The 22,404-nt window shown below is 47.7% G+C and overlaps 2 protein-coding genes across 2 annotated transcripts; both read right to left on the reverse strand.

Annotated features, from left to right (window-relative positions):
- Positions 1-212: 212 nt before the first annotated feature.
- LOC124474841 (ribose-phosphate pyrophosphokinase 2) lies at positions 213-6,442 on the reverse strand. Its single transcript, XM_047031296.1, has 7 exons — positions 6,160-6,442; positions 4,234-4,417; positions 2,953-3,051; positions 2,712-2,836; positions 2,088-2,261; positions 1,788-1,947; positions 213-1,594 (listed from the first exon to the last, which is right to left on the reverse strand). The coding sequence occupies exons 1-7, from the start codon at positions 6,279-6,281 to the stop codon at positions 1,502-1,504; spliced, it is 957 nt and encodes a 318-aa protein (XP_046887252.1). The 5' UTR covers positions 6,282-6,442; the 3' UTR covers positions 213-1,501.
- Positions 6,443-9,458: 3,016 nt separating this feature from the next.
- Positions 9,459-21,994, reverse strand: LOC124474718 (FERM and PDZ domain-containing protein 4-like). Its single transcript, XM_047031107.1, has 15 exons — positions 21,942-21,994; positions 19,894-20,054; positions 18,608-18,710; positions 18,235-18,280; positions 18,042-18,146; positions 17,699-17,806; positions 17,278-17,409; positions 16,112-16,231; positions 15,747-15,883; positions 15,322-15,448; positions 15,013-15,102; positions 14,700-14,882; positions 14,287-14,425; positions 13,089-14,075; positions 9,459-12,804 (listed from the first exon to the last, which is right to left on the reverse strand). The coding sequence occupies exons 1-15, from the start codon at positions 21,977-21,979 to the stop codon at positions 9,629-9,631; spliced, it is 5,652 nt and encodes a 1,883-aa protein (XP_046887063.1). The 5' UTR covers positions 21,980-21,994; the 3' UTR covers positions 9,459-9,628.
- Between the last annotated feature and the right edge of the window lie 410 nt (positions 21,995-22,404).

Here is a 22,404-nt window from a genome sequence, read left to right on the forward strand (position 1 = left end):
CATTCGTATGCAAACAGTGTCTGTATTTGTCTTTTTTTTGCAATAACTCGAAACCATAACCAAAACGGGATCCATCAATCAGGAAATCCTCCGGGGAAACACCGTCGCATGTTCTCTGCATGTCGAAGCATTGAACAGCCACATCTACACCCATGAAGGGCTTAAACACTAAAAATACACCAACGACACAAATTAAAGACACCGAGCCTGGATGAGTAAGTCATTGCCAAAGCTTTATTGTCAATGATAATGTAAAAAAAAAAAGTGGCTTCATGCCAACCATTTCTCTCTAAGCTAAACCGTTAAGATTCATTTAAGGGAAAATAAACAGCAATGACACATCACAAAACATTATGACATTGCGAGAATTAACTTAAGCTTTTATATGTTAACTATCCCCTCAATACATCAGTGAAATATAACTACTAAACCAAGAAGACAAATATTAAGACTTAAAACATATTCATGACCATTTGGGATGTACAACCATAAACAATCTAAAAGAAAATTTCACTTGAACAGCAAGATTAAAGGTTGTGTTTACAGGTAAGTAACAATCAGTGGATTTTTCTTTATCTTCATCAAGGAAAAGGATGATGAATCAAAACAGAAGGGAATGTTGCAGTGAGGGCCTCCTAAAACTAGGGGGTGCTGAAACGCCAGGGAAAGGATTGGTGAGGTGACATGACGAAGACGTGGTTACTCGTGTTAAGATAAAAAAAATCCTTGGCTCAAAACTTAAAAGGTTGCAGAATATATCGCAAAAGTTTAAGAATTTACAGTCCCCGGGAGAAGTGCCACATCAGTGAGATTTACATTCAGCTGTTGATGAAAAGCTGTTTCCTTCTCCCTCTAAACGCTGCAATATATTTATATATCCGTGAGGTGAAGCACCTACTGTAAATGCAATATTGCATTATTTGACTTTTGTCTGACTTTCAGCTGCATATGGCAGCTCTCTGAACCTGGTAACCCAGTTTGAATACTCCTGGTATTTAGTGGCAAAAGAGCGAACCTCGAGGACATAGAAAGGTGCATCGCTGAACAAGAGTGATCCATCTTGCAGGGCAGAGCCGACAGAGGGGAAAATCAATGTGGGCGACACAGATGGCCAGCTTCATTTACGACGACGTGGACAACATCATCTACAATCAAACATGACAAGGCAACAGACCTTTTGGTTAAAGTGACAACCACGCCCTTGATGTCTCAAGGCTTGCAAAACACGTGCTGGAGAACAATACAATGCAATAACATAAGACTAACACGGTACACATTCAATGAAAACTTGTTGGTCTTCGAAGACATTTATTGTGTCTTTTGGTGTGGAATGTCCGAGGTTGATTGTGTGGCGTGACCTTTCAGTGCTGGTCACATGCAATTGGCCCAAAAAAGTGTCCGGGTTGAGGGACTTCTGAATACTTGAGGCTGAAGTTGTGGGCTGATTGGACTTAGAAGTGAGAGGTCACGTGACCTTCGGTTGTCTCCTGCCTCTGATTCTTCACAAGGGCACGTGGCTGAAGAGGTAGGATACGGACTCGCCATTGTGGGTCCTCCTGATGGCCTCAGCCAGGATCATGGATATATCGATCACCTAAGAGGCACAAAACGCAGTTAGCTGGACAGTGACGGCCATTCCAGGGTCAATGCATTTCACATTCTAAATTCTCTAATCTGGGAAATCTCGATGGCGGTACCCTTTGCCGACCAAAACGTCCGGTGAAACATGATAGATCACTTGCAAACGTATGAAACATGATGTCAGAAAAGAAGGAAAGAGGGGTTACCTGTATCTTGGGACAGGACTTCATCTTCTCTTCCTGGGGGATGGTGTTGGTCACGACCACAGCCTCAAAGGGGGCGTTGTTGATGCGCGAGATGGCCGGCCCCGAGAATATACCGTGCGTGAGGATTGCGTAGACCTTTATGGCTCCGGCATCAATGAGCCTAAGGAAGACAAGCGGGTAAAGATGTGGATGGATAAAGCATGGAGAGAGTAAACGGGACCGTTTGAGCAGGAAAAGCAGGGCAGGACAGGACAGGTAGGGCGGGACAGGGAGGGAAACAAGACTAGACTAGGAACTGACTTGTCGGCGGCATGGCAGATGGTGCCGCAGGTGTCGGCCATGTCGTCCACTAGGATGGCCACGCGGTCCTTCACGTCGCCGACCAGGACCATGCGGTCCACCTCGTTGGCCTTCTTCCTCTCCTTGTGGATGAGGGCAAACTCCACATTCAGACGGTCCGCGATCGATGTAACACTGAGGGAGGGAGGGAAAAATTTGACTGACTCGCTCTAGCATGCGGTTCAACAGTGTGAGAAGTCTCAGGGGTGAGGCAAAGAGTTCAGAAAACTCTAGAAATGTAACTAAAGTAGCAATGGGGAATGGCCCATGTCAACTGGAATTTAGGGCGAAATCTAAGGCTTATCTCACTGGGTCAAGAACGAGTGGGCTATAGACAAAGGAGCAATTCAGTGGTGACCTCCACGCATGCACCTACCTCCAAGGCCGGTTGTTCTGCTACTGTCTTCACCTCTAACCCTGAACCTAAACGCCACCATTCAAACTGTCTAAGCCTCTACACTGTGGGCTTTCCACACTTCAGGCTAAACTGAGTAATACAATTGCAGCATGAGGCAGCGGGTATCCTTAGTCGACTTCTTATTTAGTGCTAACCACTCTGAACTTCTTCTCTGGTGCACCAGTTACCGTTTGGCTCCACCTGCATCTGGGGATACAATGATGCAGTTTTTCCACTCTGGAATGTTCTCCCGGATCCACTGGAGGACAGCCGGCTCCGCATAAAGGTTGTCCACGGCGATGTCAAAGAACCCCTGGAGAGCGACAGAAAAGAGGTGAATGAGCAAAGCAGCAGGCAAACGGCCTCGCACATTAGCATGTGGGTGCTGTCGCACGACAAAAGGAGAACCGTTGCGTGACCAGGGCTCACCTGAATCTGTGAGGCGTGGAGGTCCATGGTGATGATGTGGTCAGCTCCGGCCACAGACAGCATGTTGGCCACGAGCTTGGCTGAGATGGGAGCACGACTCTAAAAGCCACGGATGGAGACATGTGGAGTAGTCAGATTTACTGGGGGCAACATGCAAGTCGTATTTATCATAACGAGTGTTGACCCGGAGGCCGCGTTCTTTTCTCTGCAAATTTGACCGATACGTTTTTTTCATCCTTCACTCACCCAATTGCTAATATCAAATAAGACTAGGTAAAAAATAAGGTAGTAAACTAGGTAGTAAAAAGCATACAATATGCCACAAATGCATTTCAGAATGTCAGGTTAAACTGACAAATACACTGTGGGGGATTTATCGGGAACGGAACAGTACGTTCTCGAGCTGAGAATGTGGGTCCTCAGCACCACCGACTGAGAGAGCCTTTGACTCGGACATGTTGCACCTTCATGCGATCGGGGGTGGGGGGCTTCCTCATGTATAGGTCTCACCTAGTTTCAATAGACAGTAGATTCAACGACAGCGAGAAGGGGTAGCACTGAGAGCAGCCTTTAGTATTCAACAGGCCTGCAGGGGGGGACTTGAGCTGCCTCTGAACTTTCTCTGCTGCGCTGGTCACAGTAGCACGACAACTGAAGCAATTTGAGACAATCATTTACAAGATAAGCGGGCCATGAACTATTTTGCCCTGTCAACAGCAGCCTACTCACTCATCGTGGTCCCATACAGATACTTCAAATTCACACCTGATGAGCTCATGCGGGCCCACATACACTATTATGTGTGTTGACAACACATTAATCAGCTAGCCACTGTCATTGAGATGTTGCTGCTATATACTTAAGCGGTTGAGATATTATTGTTGCACCGTAGTATTATCGTAGAAACCCGCCGTATTATTTGTGTTCACCGTGCCTGGTAGCTGAGGTGTGTTTACCTAAAAGATACGGTTCCTTGACTCTGACCAGCGAAAGACTGGAGAACCATTCCCTCCTGATCCTTGATCTTCTACTGTACTTTCAATATGCACTATTTGTACTTCACCATCATGTATATATTGTCTATAACTAAGATTCCATTGAGACAAATTGTTATACTAACCATGTGAGCATAAGAAATACTCGAAGTTTAGCTTATTGCTTAGCTAAGTAAACGTTGGTTCCGATAATAACTCCTCTTTCCCCATTGGCCCTTGCGCTGGTATGCTTCAGGGGGTTCTAATGGGGCTTGTCCGTGGTCTTAATGTTACCCCCGGTGTTTACCTTGTCTTTCTTGTCCTGTCGGGCATAAGGGAAGCAGGGGATGACGGCGGTGACCCGGGACGATGAGGCGATCTTGCACGCGTTGATCATGATGAGCAGCTCCATCAGGTTGTCGTTGATCTCCCCGCAGCCGCTCTGCACGATGTATACGTCCTCGCCGCGCACGCTCTCCCCGATCTCCACGCTGGGCCCACGGACAGAACACGGGTCAACGGGACGGTCAACGGCGGCATCACACAGCACCTCGCTGGTGTGCCTGGCACAAGCGGGACTAAATCTAAGCCCCTTGGTCCCATGAAAATGTTACAAAGTGGACTGTGTATTTATATGCACACAGTTTGGTGAAAATGCAGTTGCCTTGGCTCGGTTTTGTACTGATTAACACCCTCTGCGTGTGCCAATGACTAGTTTGAATGTAACATTCAATCTAATGGCAAATGAATGACAAAATAATTTGTTCTATAAAGTCAATTATAAAACCGACATGGAAATTGTTATTCAATACAACCACACCTTGACCCTCATTGTACGTGACAACCAACACAAGAAAGGGTCACGCCATACGAACACCTTGAAAACATTGGAAGCTCGCTGTGGAAAAAAGAATGCAAAAAAAACGTCCAGCATCTTCAGTGTCAACACGGACAATAGCTTTACCATAACATTACTTTAGAATTGCTGCACGAGCACTTGATGATGGTCCTGTTTGCATAGGTAACTACAGGACGTGTGACCTTACTCACGAGGGCCCTATTCTGTGAGTCTCCTCATTATCATGTACGCAAGCACAGCTAGTCAAATGCGAGAATACCAACGCACACAGGCCTGGGTTCATACACTGATGACCTGGCTTTTGAATGTCATAGACCTCAAAAAGTGAAAAGGTAGGGCATGTGTGAAACATTCCAGTGCCCCCTCCCCCACCCGCCTCTGCATGTCATGTGATCCTCTGACAAAGGGGTTGCAAGGCTGGTTTGTAACACTCCCAACACAAGCAAGGGGTAAATCACACATGGGAATAAACCATGTGGGCACAATCAAATGTTGTTGAATGTTTTTTACGAGTGCGTGTGATGAAATCATTGTGAATTAAGGGAGTTCAAGGTTGATATTCTGATTCTTTGTTATTGTCTACTGTTCAGTCAGCGCTACTTTCTCCCTCATAAACAAACTCGACCTCTGAGACAACTCCTGGGAAGGGCCTTGGAATCCGGTCAACTTTTAGATACAGACTATTTTGTCTGATTGATAACATTTTCCGGAAACTCTAACACAAATTGTGTGCTTTACAACATAGCTGTTGATCTAGGTCGACGTGCCTCTGCTGAAGCGTCTTCATTGAAGATGAGGACAGATTGAATGCATGTGATATCTTTTTACAAAGTACCTAACGTGAGTAACGAGTCTCTGCAAGACACAAAGTGGCTCGTTATCATTTAACAAACGTTTACTTAAAACAAAAACAATGTTCTAGGTAACATAATTTGTATCTATAAACAAATGGAAAGAGGAGGCAAGCTGTCTGGAAAAAGTGTTTACATGCGGACTACTGAGCGTCACAAGTGTTGTTGTGCTTTGAGTCGGATGCTGCAATAACAACAATCCGTGTAAGTTTAACTATATATACAGTGTGCTATTAAGCTAGAAAGAAATAAGGGTACGACCACACACCATCATTCCTAAAATGACTGCATGAAGCATTCCCCACTGAGATGGGGATTCAGTTTCACGCGTTGACTTGCTAACTAGCTCGCCGACACATTAGCGCGCATACGCTGTCTGCGCGCACATGTTTCGAACGCGGCTAAATACGCTAGCTAACTAAACAAGATCTTTATAAGCTTAGCTTAGAGCAAGGTATTAAACTGGCTTCGGTAACAACCGTTACAGGGAAACAAGATACGTATGGGAATTCGTTAAACATACCATGTTTCTTGATTGCTGAATTTCTTCGTTATCACTTTTCCCAATTCCAGTCCGAGTCGATCTGCTACTTTCTGTGATAAATCATGGTGGGAGCTCCCACTGAAAAGCACGATGTTGGGCATCTTCGAAATAAGTGTACACTTTAGTTTCACAAGAGTAGATATGTCGATGTAATGCTTGCCCCAAATGATGGGTTAAGTCTAAAAGTATAAGGTTATTGCAGCTGCCTTTGCATTTCAGTTGTGCATGGGAGGATGGACGTAAGCAGGGTGAAGCTAACCTCAAAAAGAGATTTTATTTCCGGTTGATTTCTTACAGTTTTCAAAATAAAAGTTATGACAAGGCAATAGTACCTACAATTTGAGAAGTAAACTTTCTTTCCCAAATAAACACACACACAATTACAGTAAATAAAAAAACAGCAATACATTGTTATTGAGATGTATTTTATTTATTAAATCAACTTTCAATGTGGTAAGTATGTTTTGGTTCAAATTGTAATGCTGAGAATACCAGCTCCTGTGCTCTCTCATTATGGTGAAATTAATTTAGAAAGGTAAAATAAAAGATAGAATATGCAATAATATTGCCAGGTTCACAATCAACACTGGCAAAGGAAGTATCTTACCTGGCCTCCAGTCACAACGAGATAACAGTTGTCTCTGTCTGTAGGCTGAAGAAACTGGCTGATGTGGCCTCACAACATGGGGGTGAAATGGATTAAACAGGGTGAAGGGTATCAAAATATGTTTAACTACAGCTTATACTCATGTTGACTGTGGAGAATAAATAGTGGAATTTGGATCCTCAATCTGTGAGAATGAGAACAAATGTCTCGTGTTTATACATCTTTTTTATACATATGTCACTGATTTCATAGTGTGTCCGCTGACTATTCAGCTTGCAATGCATCTACATATGATTTAATGCCATCTAAATTGAATTTATGAACCCAAACTAATCTATTCAAGCCAAGTGAACAAGTTCATTCCTAGCGTGATGCATCTCACGTGACATCAGTCAGATAGGGAAGGCATCTTCAGTGAATTAAGCAAGGTCTGTGTGAGTGCATAAAAAGGGACTTGAGGTATCAGATGACTACAATCTTGCAGGAAAGTCAAGTGAAGAGGGGCTCTGACAAGGGCCTAGAGAAGATTTTACTTTGTTAAAATTGTATTTCACTTACATATTTAACCAAACAACCAAAATGAGTTTTTCCTATCAACCAAGAGAACTATATATTTTTTTAGGAGATTCAATTATACATTAAATGTACAAAGTAATATACACAGCAAAGCAAAAAACGATAATAGCATACAACAAATATTTCCCTTTGACTTCCTTGAGAGCCTTCCAGTGTCAGCTAAACACCCTGGTCCTGGAATGTCACAAGAGGACCAAAACATTTAGGTAGGTGCATCACTGTGGTCAACAAACAGTTCATGTCATTAAAAAAATGATTTGTAGTGACATTGTCACCTTTATTTTCCATGTTCTCCTGTAACCCTGTGGGTATGGCTCACATACCCATCAATCAAGGGGTGATTCTGGCCAATGAAACTAATGCACTTCCGCAAGCAAAAATAGTACTGTGGAATTGGGCCATAGGAATTGGGCCTAAGTAGTCCAGCTAAATAAATAACTGCATTTCCTGTTTGGCGAACTTGCCTTCAAAATAAGAGCATAATGATGATTCGGTGGCACAATCCCCATCCATAGACCACGGTTAAGAGTAACGTATCTGTATGATTATTAGTTCTAAGCTTTAAACTAATAATAACAATAAGAAGAAGAAAGGGTCAGATGGTCAGAGTCCATTTAAAAAAAAAGTTTTACAGTATGATACTATATCTATTATACTATCTATTAAATCTACGACATAAATATATATATTTATATTTTATAAATATATATATATATATTTATGTACAATAAAAAATAAGAAAGCAATGCAAACTTGTAGTATTATGTATAAGCATACACTTTTAAGTTAGGAACCCTGACGTACAAAGTTGCGAAATAAATATTACAGTGCTAACAGGAAATAACCTTCTTAAGATTGCTTGCAAAGGCGAAAGTGCCTTGGTTTCACCGACCAGATTCATCCCATGATTGATGGGTATGTAAGGCCCATTCACTGTTGCAGAATATTACATTAAATGTCTGACATGATTGACATGGCATAATAATGACTTGTAAGTAGACCTCAGTAATACACCTACCTTCATGTTTCTGTCCTCTTGTGTCATTTCAGGACCAGGGTGTGTGGTAGTGTATCTCACAGTGCAAGGCACTCAAGGAAGTCAAAATGAAATTTTAACTATTGCTCTTTGTTATTATGTGAGTGACTTTGTGCATCAGTAGATTGAGGTCTCTTATACATTTTCTCACCTTTTAACAACTCTGTATAACCTCTGAATAACTCTTGTCGGAGTCCGTCCTCACTCGATCTTTCTGTAAGAATGTAGTCATCTGATACCTCAAGTCCATTTTTATGCACTCACACAGACCTTTGTTTATTCACTAGAGATGCCCTCCCTATCTGACTGATGTCACATGAGATGCATCACGCTGGGAATGAACTTGTGCACTTGTTAGATTGTTGCACATTGAATGAGTTCAGGTACATAAACTCCATTTAGCTGCCATTAAATAGTTTTAGTTGAAATACAAACCATACAACATCTGTGAAACATTTCTGTTACCCAATTGAGGATCCAGACTCAACAATGTCTTCAACCGATGTCAACATGAGTAAAGACTGTAGTTAATTAAACACCTTCTGTATCCATATAGGCATTGTATGTGGCAACATTGTTACATATTTTGAAACATATTAGATAACTGCCAGTGAACACAATGGAATCAGAGATGTTATATGTAAAACATTTTAATAGGTTGAGTAATGCTGAAAAAAATATTGAGTGGCCTTTAATATTGTAGTCAAAGGAACAAATGTATTCTTTTACATAGTGTACATAATAGATAGGGACAACATGGAGTCCAAATCTAAACACATCATCAAATAACTTAAAGATAAAACATAGCACACTGTTTAAATGCTCTTGGATATTGACTTATATTTTAGAATCCCTTTCACTACATACTGTTTTATGCCCTCTCTATTCGTAAAAAAAAGAAGAAAAAAAAAGACACAAAAAACAAAATAAAAATACAGTAAGAGCGTGCCAGTGTGATACTTGGTCAATAGTATTGATAAAACCTCTCAGCATTTGAACTTACTCTATATCATAAATAACATTTTTAAAGAGTAAATAAAGTAGAACAGATGCCTGCCCACTAAATGACCTCTTGCAATGTCTACATTTAGGGAGTGTATGTACACTTTATACATATAGAGTAAGTTATGCACAGGAAGAAGGATGTCGTAGTAATATCACAAAGTTCCGAAACTGTATGGCTTAGCAAATAAGCTCGACACGAATAGATGCCTACAGCACAGACGCGTCTACTTGTTAAGCAGCGTTTTGAGGGAGCGGGTGAGCGCGTTGGCTATGGCCGCCATGGTACTGGAGTGACGGACCAGGGCTTTGACACTGTGTTCCCCGGGGGCTCCTATGGCTGCAGCCTCGGCTGCGCGCAGCAGACAGATGTAGTTCATGACCACCTCGTCCACCTTGGCCACCACCTCCCTCTGCTGCTGGGAAGCTGCCGGGCCGAGGCCCCTGACCAGGCACATGCAGGCCTCCGACAGGCAGCACAGCACCTGGAAGCTGCAGGTGACCGCCAGCAGCATCTCCTCGGGGCTTCCGTGGGCCTGGGACATCCTCCGGCACGCACGGCCCAGCTCCTTGGACTCGATGGAGAGCAGCTGCTTGTACTGGGACAGGTCCGAGACCTGTGGCATCTGGATGCCCCGGTCCCCCCTCCCGACGCTGGAGCGCACCAGGGCTATGAGCTCGCTGGCGTCCCGGCGCACCTCGGCGAATCCGGACGGATAGACGTACATGTGGTCCTTGAGGGCATTGATGCGCGCCAGGCGGTCGCTGAAGCTCATGTTGTCGAGGACCTCCCCGTACAGCTGGTCGCCGGCGGCGTCCAGGGCCGAACCGCCCGGGCCGCAGGGGGACGGTGACTCGTCCAGCTCGCCACGACAGCGCCTGGGCCTCTCCACCTCGACCTCGACCTCGTCCTCCTCCGCCTGGCTCTTTCGCTTGAAAAAGCAGTAGCTAAAGGGTCCGTTGCACCTCCAGGGGCTGGTGTCCAGCTTCTGGGCGCCCTTCAGGTGTTTGGTGTCTTTGTGCAGGGGGAACATCACTGAGGCCCTCCTGCTGTCCCTGGTCCCAGCAGACCAGCAGGTGGAGTGGGAGGCCACGGAGCCCTGGGAGTAGCTCTTAGACAGCCTCTTTCTCGTGGGCCTCCTCTGCAGTTTGGACTCGCCCTGCTGCTGGGACGATATCTGCTGCTGGCTTCTGGTCCGGGACTTGTCAAAGAGAACCTCCACACTCCCAGAGCCGGCGGTCACACTGCTGGAGCTGCGTCTGAGCTCCCTGCCCCGCTGGAGTGGACAGGGGTGGACAGCCTGGATGTGGTTCTGTCTGTACTGCACGGTGGACTCCTGCTTTGGCACGATGCAATTTCTGGAACTCATGTTCGCTTGCATTGGCAGAGGTGGCGGAGGGGGAGGAGGAGGAGGGGGAGGTGGGGGAGGGGCTAGGTTTGCAGTGGCCGCGACGCAGGTCCTAGCCTGCCTAGTAAAAGCCGATGGGTGGTCCCCCGCTCCCAGTGTCGTCCCCAGCGGCTCAGTGCGAGCTACACTAGGGGCGGTAGAGAAACAGAGAGAATCATTAAGAGCCTGTCGGACGGCATGCTTCGTCCTGCAGTCAGACTTTAGCCAGTCCTCTGGGTTGCTGACCTGGGACATGACACTCCGCGCTCGGGAGGGGGGGCGGCTGACGCCCCCCTCGCGGACGGCGTCCCTCTTACACAGGGACAGGAAGCTCTCGGGGTCGACGGCCCTCTCTAACTCGCTCTCCATGCCGGAAAAGGAGCTCCTCCTCTCAGCGCTATTGTGCCTCACTTCAAGACTGTTGGTCGGTCTCTGAGCATGCAAGTCAGGACTGTTCTTCAGCTTGGCAGGCAGGGTAGCAGAGTGGTACGGCCGGGGGCTTTTGCTAGCCCGCTGTAGGGCGGCTGTATTGGGATTGGGGTTCCCTAGATTAGGGCTGAGGAAGGGGGAGGACGCGGGGGGCATGCAGGGACATCGGGCAATGGTGTTCCCTTTATTTCTGACCATCTCTATCAGCTGGGGGTTACTGGTGATGAACTTCCTAGAGTCTTTTTTCACTCCCCCGCCTCCCATGCCTGCACTGTGCAACTGGCCCCCTTGGTGCATCTGGCTTACTGTCAGGTAGTTAATCAACTGCCTATACGCTTCGCTCCCCTCCTTTTGGTTTACACCCCTTAAAAAGGCTGGCTTGGCATGCAGATCATTGTGAAGGTTACTCCTTCTAGCAGTACCTGTGGTTTCTTTCATCTTGAGGTTCCGGACGGAGTCCTCTCTGCTGGGCTCTGACCCCGGAGGGTGAATGTTGGGCAGCATCTTCCGTAGGAGGGCGGGGTCCGCGTGGGGGTGGAGGTCCCTGCCCTGGGGGTTTTGGCCGGGAATGCCGTGTGGGGCCTTGTCCTCGTAGTTGAGGACCCTGAGGAGGGAGGAGGAGGAGCTGGATAGAGGGTGCTTTCCGTCAGGGACTATGAGGGGGGAGTCGGTGGGGGTGGGACAGGCACTGTGCGCTGGGCTGCAGCCTGCATCCAGAGAGGAGCACAGCGAGCTCTGCAGGGAGCCGTGGCCTTCGCTGTGCAGGGTGGAGATTCTCTTGGCCAGGTGGTACTCACACAGGCGGGCCACGCCCTGCCTGGCTTGGGGCTGCTCTCCCGGCAGCTCCGTCTGCCCGGTATCCCGCTGCTTCCTGGTGGGAGACGGTAAAGGAGGTGCCATCGGGTGCTCCTCTTCTCGTCCCAGAGCCGAGGCGCCGTCGCCGCCGGTCGCCTCGCTCAGCTCCGCCGGCTCTCTGCGGTCACCGAGGGGTGGAGGGCGGGGCAGGCTGCGGTGGGCCCTCGGGACGCTATTCGAGCCCAGGCTTTCCGCCATGGAATTGTCCCGGAGAGGTGGGGGCGCTCTCCTCTGAATGGTCTCGCAGACGGAAGTGCGCTCCGCGTCAAGGTGGCCGCCTCCCCGGTGGCCCTCTCTCGTGCTGAAGGTGTTGAACTTCCCGTTCGACAAGTCGGACGACTTCCTGGGGCGCTTACCTGCCACGGAGTTGGGCCGTTTGATGGACGCGGGGTTCAAGCGTGGCTCCGTGCCGTCGGTGCCCACCTGCACGTCCGTTTGGGAGCTGGGTCGAGGAGGCACGGGGGACGACCGTGGGCCTCCGTCCCGGTGTCGAGAGGGACTGTGGGGCTTCTTTTGGGTGGCGCCCGCCGACCTGGGCGAAGTGGGGAAATCGGTCTGCTCCTCGATCAGAGGCTGGTAGCCGTCCCGGGTGGCCATCATCAGCCGCACGGTGGTCTCGTTGAGCTTGTGGAGGGCCGCCTGCTCCGAGGTCTCCGTCATCTCGGAGGAGTTGGTCTCATTGCCTGAGTCAGAAGAAGATTCAGGACTGAAGGCTCGAGATATCAATACACCTACACGTAGCAGAGGAAATATAAAATGAACACTACTGTATATGACTGGAAGTGGGCCATTGAATAATATCCCATTCGAATGAAAAGGCAAACATTACAGGCCTGGTGAGTTATTTATTGTAAGTCAAAGAAATCCTGTCCAGGTCTGCTAACAGAGCACAAACTAATAAATACAAACAGAACATGTCATTTATCGATTTTATGGTGAATATCCTGTAGTTCTGTAACCTAGAATATGAGATGTGATATGTATATCTAGAGTGTTGGTAATGGGCGCTAAAGACCTGGGTGGCTGGAGGGTCGTGGACGAGGCCTCTCCTCAGACACGGCCAGGGCCTCCAGCGCCTGGAGGGTGTTGACCACGGCGTTGTCCAGCCTCCTCTCCCCGCTGCTCTCCCCCCGGGTGGGCACGGCGTCGATCAGCGACACGGGGAGGTCGTCGTTGTCGAGCGTGCTAAGAAGGCGCCCCTCTGGGCTCTCCTCGTCCGAGCTGTCCCTGAAGCCCTGGGGCGGAGCGGCGATGGCCAGGTTTAAGGAGTGGAGCAAGGTGTCATCGTCCTCCTCGTCGTCCTCGCCCTCCGGGGGCGGGAGCGAGGTCAAGTCGATGATGTCGTCGGTGGAGCCGGAGAGGGCGATGAACGTGGCCTTGCTTGCCGCCGTGGCCCCGCCCCCGCGGGCGTGCCCCTCCCCCGCCCCCGCCGCGGCCGAGTCCTCCTCGCAGCTGGCGTCGTCCTCGTCCTCCGCGTCGTCCGTCGTGTCGGCGTAGCACAGGTCGCGGAGCAGCGGCTCCTCCACGCAGTCGGGGGCGCCGATGTTGCTGTAGACCACGTGTGGGCTTCCCGTGTACTGGAAGGCCGCCCCGTCCTGGGTCCTAAAGTCTGTCGAGTTGTTGTTGTTGTGCAAGTACATGGGCCTGTGCTCTGGCACCTCGGGGCTTTCATCCGTCAGGCGCTCGTAGCCCAGGTTCTGGGGGTTCACAGTGGTCAACGGAGGGTCGCCGAATATGAAGGAGACCTTAGCGCTGCGGGGGGATTCCTGGGGTTTGTGTCGGGTGGCGGGCGGCAGAGGTGGAGGATGGGGGCTTCTCCTCGCCTCCATGGGTGGAGGCCGCTGGGGGGGCTCGGGGATGTAGGAGATGTTGTTCTCCTGTCCTCCGTTGTCGGAGTAGACTGAGTCTCTGTTGTAGGGCTCCAGTAGTTCTGCTTGGGCATTAGGGTCCTCACAGTTACCCAGAGAAGTGCTGTAAGGCCACTCCAGTAACCTGTCCTGGCCTGTGGAGAGATGAACAGGAGAAGGGTTTTTCTGAATCGCTGCCTAATTTGATTATTTTTGGGATTCTGTTTAAGAAAAGCATCCTTTACTTTCCTATTTACATGATTTAGGATTGAAAGCGAAGTCAAATCAATGCAAAGTCAATTTAGGCTATCTATAAGTTTGGCCACGCAAACGTACACATGCACAGACACACACACACACACAAACCTAGGTCATCTTCCACAGTGCTGTTGCTATGGACCATGTTAAAAATGGACCGTCGAGAGTCCACTAGGAGGCGGTAGTATCCTGCTGTCAAACAGGCCAGGTTCATGGCATCGCTGGACTCCATGATTAACGTGATAGGCTATGGAGAAACAGAACAATATGAAGACACATCAGCCAATAGGAAAGATTTTTTTGCAGGAATGTATGGATACAAACATACACATTTATTCTAGACCATGACAAGCTTGTCAATTGCTTCCTGAATGGGTCACAGTCTCACTACTGTCGATTATTTGTCCATTCAAAGTATTGTGTGGGTTTATACTGATCTACAGTAGTGTTGTGAGGTAAGTTTCAATCATTTCGGCCACATTCCCCTGGCGGCTCTTGAACCCTGTCACGTGTAAACTCACCCGGACATCGAGGACGTGGAGCTCTAGACGAACGTTGGTGTCGTCCTCTGTGAGGATCTCAATGCGGTTGACGTGGCTGAAGTCAGCCAACAGGGCCACCAGGTGTGTCTTGGTGTTTATGACGTGACTAATGCCATACCTGGGCCCCACCAGCAAGGTCACCTCGGTTTGCTTCTCCCCTTGCTGTGCGTGTGTGTGTGTGTGCGTGTGCGTTTTCACACGTGTTAAAAAGAGAGGGATAGAAGAAAACACAAATATGAGTAAAGTGGTATGTATTGACGACGAGTGACTCCAACCAAGCAAATGCACTCACCAGAAGTATCGATCTGAACTCTCGCCCTCCGTACAGTCTTAGATCACTGAGATACCTCAAGTAGTGCACCTTAGCCTGCAGCGCAGTCAACTGTAAGAACCAAGACAAAGCACAACAGCTTCATGGGAACAATCCCTCACATTTTTCTCGGTCTCAACTAAGCTCCTCAAAAGGAGCTTGTGAACCACACCAAGATCAAAACGAGGACAGCGACAGACTGTTCACCCACGGGTAGTTTTGCTGAATCACCATCGCAAGGGGGGCGCGACATATGAGCCAAAGAGAACAAAGAAGGATAATGAGCCGTACCTTTTTTCCCGGAGGCACTAGATTCTGGTTGGTTTTGAGGATGTGCGTCAGAGCTTTCTTGATGTTTTTCTCCTTCATGCTGGACCTCACGGCAGGGGGGAGGAAAAGGGCCAGACCCCACTCCTTCCTGGGAGTTGAGACGATGACATTCATGATTAAAATCCCATCTAATATTCCTTATCTAAGCTCCCCACAGCCACAATCCAAAAGGTATTTCTTTCTTAAAATACACTCATCTCTGGGTTAGGGTTTTCGGGGAAAATAACTACTCCTAGTGACCAGGAGGGGACCACCACTGGTGAGAAGGCTCAAATCCATAGACATGTCCATAGTCATCTACAGTTTGTGTCTTCGAGATACTGGATTGCACAAGGGTTCCTGTGTGTGCGTTACTGGGGCCTGTTACAGGTTCGGGGCACACTCACTGGATGTACTTGAGCGAAACCTTCTGCGTCTGCCGCGTCGTCATGGTGAGGATGTACATCTGCAGGGCGGCCAGGCGCAGGGCGGCGTCGTACTTCAGCTCCGGGCCGAAGCGCTCCAGGACCACGTCGTTGCAGCTCTGCGGCGCGCCGTGAGGGACGGTTAGGACAATGCAGGCGACACCAAAGGGGTTCAGCAGAACAGGGGTGTGTCAGGTAAGAAGGGGTGAGTTCAATGGTCGTCCCCTTGTCCTCTGCGGCAACAGACCGCAGAATCGACTCGGAGGAATAGCATGCTTGGGGGGAGGGGGGGGGGGGGTTCTGAACAGCCGACAAGGTTCACCCTTCCTACGGAGAGACGCGCTCACCTGAACATAGAGGTATTCAAACGCCACGGCGTCTCTCCGTAGCAGATCCACGGGGTCCTTTGGGACGAAGCTGATTCTGAAGAAGCATTTCATCTTATCCGAACCGGGTCTCTGTGTCACCTGAGCGTCGAAGGAAAGGACAGAATAGTGGGGACAAAGACTGAAGGACGAGGAGGACGAATACACCGGGCACGCAGTGAGGTAGAAAAGACTGCAGCTATGTGAATGTGCAGTCAATAGAGGGTATATTAATGGACACTAACTGGAATTAGGCTATCAAACGCGAGATCCAGTTCACTAGGTATGTAAATCTGGTTCTTTCCCCTGCTATGGCCAAGGCAAGCGTATTGAAGCAATGAGTAAAATAAAAAATGCAATGGTGCTTGGCCTTTGGGGCACATTAATTCACTCATCCTGTCTGAGAGGAATTATTTCACACTACCAACTTTTTTACTCAGAAAGTTCTAAAGGCAAAGTGTTCTGAGTAAAAAAATACATCTTCACTTAAAAGTGCTTTTTTTTCTTTCTCTAGAAGTACAGTATATAAAAAAAAACATTTCCTGAGAAACATAAATCTGTTACAGCTTGTGTAAGCAGCCTGGCTTAGCAGTGCATGGAGAATATTAAAGGTGTCCTCCTCTGATCTCACACCTTCATTAAAAATGTGGAGAGTCTTCGCCCCTGCTGTGCCGGAACTGATAATCGACACTGTGGTGTGACATGTTCTCCTGAATACTGATCAGGGTGATGTTCTCCATAGCCAAACCTGAGTCTTGAACCATTCCAGGCGCATAGAAAATGCAATGTACCAAGGAATACCAGTGTGTGCTCAAATAACAATAGCCACTGTGCTGTACAGCCTGTTTGTCAAAGCTGCCTTTAAGCCAATATGGGCACAAGAGAGACATAAAGACATGAAGATAACATTATTTTTGTATATTCTATTTGTAGATTCTTTATAGATCAAAAACTAGTAACATACGTATATTAAATGAAAATCTGCTAACTTGAACCCAAACTAGTTCCTGCATTTTGCCTGAGTTTCCGCTGAGATTCCCTTCATCGTTTCCTAATCGGTTTTGCATCTTAATCTACAGGGACTGTCCAATCAAATGTTGCCAGATGGTCTTGGACGAGCGCGCGGTCCTGCCTCCTCGGTCATTTACCTGAGTTAGCATCTCCTGCTCGTGCAGGAGTAGCAGCTTGCTCCCCGAGCCTTCCGACCTCTGCTCCAGCATCAGACAGAAGTGCTCGATGCACTTGATGGACAGCTTCTCTTGGAGGGTCATGATGACATCCTGGTACATCAGAAAGTATCGTTATTTTCTGCACACAAGCCCCCTCCCCCCCCCCCCCCCATCTGTATGTCCAGATTAAAGACGGCAAATTGCCTTCCTGGTTGTTTTGTTTGCCTTTTTACATTCGGCAATAATTGCGGTGGAGTTTAAATGATATTTCATTTCAAGGTTGAGGCACAACGCAATGTATTTTCCTTCTTTCATTTTATGAAACATAATTATGGATGCCTTGGGCACTCTTCTTCCTAATTCTTACCCCCCCCCCCCCCAACCTGCACATCAAACGCACCTTGATGGATGTGCTGTTATCGAATCGAAACGACTTGGTCTGCCCGTTCTCGAGGTAGACCTTTAGAACGTTTGTCATGAAGAGGAGAGAGTTGTCCTTCACAGAGTTCTGGAGGAGACAGAGGCACAGACAAAGTAAAGGACATACCTCACCGCGGAAGGACCAAGCAGTGCTGACAGCTAACACACTGTGCACCAAGACAGCTCATCTCAGTAACTGTAACTGTAAAGTAAGAGTAACTGCAACTCAAGCTAACAAATACATAATGGACAAAGACGATGCAGTCATTTGTATGTACACCTGACTTGGATCAGTATTTTCGGTTGGCTGGTTAAATACTCACTGGGACCTGGCCATTAATGATGACCTCTTCTGCAAAGCGCACTTTGACCGGATTGGACTTCAGCTTGGCTTTTTTGGCTGCACTGATGAACGCTGATTTGGGACTCTGAACAGAGAGATATTGAGGATGGAAACTTAAGCCAACAGATGACCTGAGGATAAATGCTGTCTAATATGAAAATGCAGATACTTACAGGGTACGGCTGGACAACAGTCAACAAAATGGACTCCTTGCAATTCCTGAGAGGAAAAACAATAAATTGAATTAAAATCAAAATGAACAATTTGAAAAAAGAACGGCAGAAATCATTTAATTTGGAGAAACTCAGTAAATGAACCGCTTAAGGCAAAACCAGTGAACACTCAACCTTTTGAAATAATGCTAAAATACAGCATGAGGAAAGTTTCATTGCATTCCATACGAGCTGTGTAACTTCCTTAATGTTAAATTGTTGTTGTTGCTGTAGTTGCTTGGGGTAGAACAAATTTGAGAAAGAACCACCTATTTTGACTATAGGCATAGGTATTCTGTCATACTGGCAGACAGAGAGAGACAGCCTGGTTTACCTCACGAGGTCGATGACTCGTTCCCTGGGAGCTGAGCTGACAGCCTCATCATTAATCATGATGATTTCATCCCCTGGTATCAGCTTTCCTTCCGAGGGACCACCTAGACAAATATACGAGCAAACAAGTGTTGGTATTGTTGATGACTTTAGTAATGCATTTATATGGAACAGAACGCACACACTTATGCAGACACTTTATTTGCTCACTGTCGACTTGGATGAAAACTCCCTTATGCCAAGAACTTCGAAAGGAACCCCCTATTTCTCCCTTTTCTCTGTGTCCACACTCGTTGCACTTTCTCGTTCTCTGAGAGGGAGCAGCGCTTGGTTATTGAATCTCTCCACTGCACTGAGGAGCCACAAGTGACATGAAGACAAGCATTGTTCCCATCGGCTGGGCCAATTCTGAACACTCTAATCATTTTATCCCGGGAAGTCTGTTGGATGGATGACACTCCCTATGGAGTGATGTGGAGAGGAAGTGTGGTACCAATCATCCCCTCACACACATGTACACACACATGTACACACGTACACACACACAAACGCTTTGCACTGGGTCTGGTGGAAACTCGCCATCTCCTGTTCTTCAGAACACATCATGTCAACTCTGTACACTAAGTTCTGTTTCAGGGCCTTGTATGGCGGTGCTTACTCTACATAACAGTGCCTAACGGTCACATTTTGAAACACTTTGTTGAATTAATTCAATTTACACTGTGGTTCCAACACATCTGGTTAATAGCCTGATGCAGATTTAGTATAAAGCTCTTTCAGCAAAGATAATCTGAAGCTAAACATTACATTTCAGCTTATCTTGGATATGGAGCTGACGTGATAATTGTTAAGTCAAGTATTCATAATTACTGGGGAAGTGCTCCCGGCGAGAATTAGTTCTCGGCAGTGGTCCTAATGCATACATTCCCTAAGAAGCCAGAGGCATTGGAATATGCACTGCCTCTCTCGTTAAATCCATTATTAGTGTTACATCATATAGTTAATAATCATTGACACGGGCCAATCAACACTGAGTTGAACTGACAATGTAACCAAAACCAGAAACATATCTTAAATGAGCTTGCGACTACAAAGAAAGAAACAAAGAAAGGTGTGAACTCAACATTTTCATTTCACAGTATTTAATGCTGACATCATACTCATCAGTCCATCTCTCTATTGGAGAGAGCCAACGATACAACACCGCAGGTACGTTCTTCACAGGATTGTATGCCTTCAACCGCAAAGCATCATGGGGGATGTAGGCGGAGGGTGGGTCAGACCTACCTGGCGTGACTGAACGGACCACCACGGGTTTCTCGCTCCCCGCCACAAAGCCGAAGCCCAAGACTGGGTCTCGTCGCATTTCCACCAGGCGGGGGGCGGGGGGCACCAGCTGCAGTCCATCGAGACGCACCTCCTCCAGAGAGCTGCTCTGGGACACCTGGCTGCTGAGGGTGCGGGGGGACAGGGGACAGGGGGGAGACAGTACAGGTTCAGGTACAGGTGTGAGCCTGTTAAGGAGGTTCATGTTGTACATTTTCTCCAGAATAAGAGTGGGTCCAAACAATTCAAACTATTATTTGGACTTGGGGCAGAAGCTCTTGTTTGTTCTCATCATTGCTTCACAACGTCTTGATTGGTCCTGCCAACCAGATGTGGAAGAGCACTCAATTAGATTCCTTGTTGTTATGCAGTATTTGTGATGCAGAGAGTCAATATTGACCAACAAACCTTTACTCAGCACACACACACTCACATGCACATACGCTCGCACGCGGGCACACACACACGCAAAAAAAAAAGAAGAAGTGTGGTATCCATTACAGGGCAGATGAAGTCGAGAGAGAAAAAAAAACTGAGTGCAGCTTTGTTTTGTGATTCATGTGTTGTCCATGAGATCTTATCTGGTGAACCAGAGGTCAAAGTTCTTAGGCTGGCATCTGTGGTTTCTGACATCTGCGCCCATCATACATTGTGTAAGAAAAAGGCAGCTTTCCTCTATGCCGTTTCATCACAGAGAGGTTGTTTACTGTTTCTAATGTACAGTACACTTCTAGCCTTTCTTCCTGTGTTGAACAGCCTATGAGGTCACGCATGATACACTGTCCCTCCTGGGGTTGACTCCTTGTCTCAACATTCCCTTTCTTGGCTTTGGTCCATTGATCTGTCCCCCTTTTGTTTCAAGTACAACTCATTCTCTCAGGGTTGATCTGCTACAGTACTCTGTCTGAACTGGTCTGAGAATGTATCATTTCCTGCGTCCAGCTTAACTACATCGATGGATATAGGACAGGGGGTAAGGGGCAGGGTCAACAGATCACCCGGGTGCACGCGCAGGAACGCAGCATCTCATGTAGGTACACGCACACACACACAAACACACATACACCACACACACACACACACATACACAAACATGCTGATGCTCATGATCAGGCAGGCCAAGGTACAGGTACACACACACACACAGTTTGCAATTGATCCTATCTCAGAGCCAAATACGTAGGCTTACGAGAACAATCTCTCCTGTTTACTTGTTCCAATTCATTCATCTCCTTCCTTGGTTTACAAATCCAAAGAGTAACTCTATCTACACCTCGGTCTCATCCCTGTGTCAACTCCCTTCTGATTTACCCAGGAATCCCAGCATCCTCCAGGAGAGCAACCCACATTTAGACAGTATCATATCACCGGTCTGAACTCATGCTCCACTCAACCATGACAAGGTGTGCCTGTGGGTGATTCCAATGAATTGCTATTCCAAAAGATAAGACAGTGAAGCAATTGCACACAACCCTAAAGGAAGGGTGAAGGGAGGGCAAGAAGGGGGATCATTATTCCACTGTCATACTGTTGATGCAGCAGGGTGGAGGAGAGTTTGACGTGTGTGGAATATCAGACAAAAGCTAAACTAGTCCCAACATTCTGAACGAAATATGCCAACTGCTGCTGTCACAATGCTGATGTTGCTTAGAATTTGGACATTGATGCAGCTAATAATTTTTTTTTTAAGTAAAGGACTGGGTCAATGAGACACATCTGGGACTGTTGAACACACACTCACATACAATAACATGTAGTTCACTGAGCTCGGTGAAGTTGGCTGAAATCCACACGTCCACACACAGAAACGACCAACAAGTAACAAACCCTTTGACCACCCCCCCCGAACCAATTACTCAAAAAGCCCCTTTTCTGAGCGCTAACACCTTCAGTTGAGAGGACGAACACACTTGGGGCCCCCGGATAGTGGATAGGTTCAATCAGCTATCAGTGACATCATGCACACTGTGTGGTGTCCATGGTCTTGTTGGAAGGGCTGGAGTGCTTACTGGCTGAAGAAGTCTCGTCCCTCGCGCAGGGAGCCCATGTCCCAGCCGTATGGGGGGCCCTGCAGGGAGCCCATGTCCCAGCCGTATGGGGGGCCCTGCAGGGAGCCCCACGTCCCAGAGGGGGGAGGCCAGCCCGCAGATTTGTTCTTGTGGCTGGAGGGGAAGAGCAGAAAGAGTTAGTGGCCGTGCTGTATGAGAGCAGAGCTGGTGGATCGATGGGTCAAATCAAACACATTCTGCGCAGCTTTTGGCTTTTGAGACCATGAGAGACGTCGACAAGGAGCCTGTTTGGCGCCTGGACGACACCTCATCCACGGAGATATCCTTATTCCTGATCCCTCTCTCTGAAGTGAACCTCTTCTTCAGAGAAAGTCCCTAGTGAAAGCAGAAAGCCTGGCCGCTGCTCTGTCCATGGACTTCTCACCCCTGCCTCCATCCATGACTCTGCAGCGTGTCGTCCAAT

The sequence above is a fragment of the Hypomesus transpacificus genome, chromosome 12 (assembly GCF_021917145.1).
Source record: "Hypomesus transpacificus isolate Combined female chromosome 12, fHypTra1, whole genome shotgun sequence".
Classification (NCBI taxonomy): Eukaryota; Metazoa; Chordata; class Actinopteri; order Osmeriformes; family Osmeridae; genus Hypomesus; species Hypomesus transpacificus.

Bases quoted from the DNA above. Each gene is read 5' to 3' on its own strand.
- LOC124474841 (XM_047031296.1), bottom strand. From the start codon at position 6,281: ATGCCCAACATCGTGCTTTTCAGTGGGAGCTCCCACCATGATTTATCA. The intron at 1,948-2,087 runs GTCAGTTCCTAG...TGTCTTCCTTAG, and splicing joins ATCTGCCATGCCGCCGACAA to GCTCATTGATGCCGGAGCCA. The intron at 1,595-1,787 runs GTAACCCCTCTT...TGTGCCTCTTAG, and splicing joins AGTCCTGTCCCAAGATACAG to GTGATCGATATATCCATGAT.
- LOC124474718 (XM_047031107.1), bottom strand. From the start codon at position 21,979: ATGGGCTCCCTGCGCGAGGGACGAGACTTCTTCAGCCA. The intron at 17,410-17,698 runs GTGCGTTTGATG...CTGATGTACCAG, and splicing joins ATAACAGCACATCCATCAAG to GATGTCATCATGACCCTCCA. The intron at 12,805-13,088 runs GTCTTTAGCGCC...TGCTACGTGTAG, and splicing joins ACGACCCTCCAGCCACCCAG to GTGTATTGATATCTCGAGCC.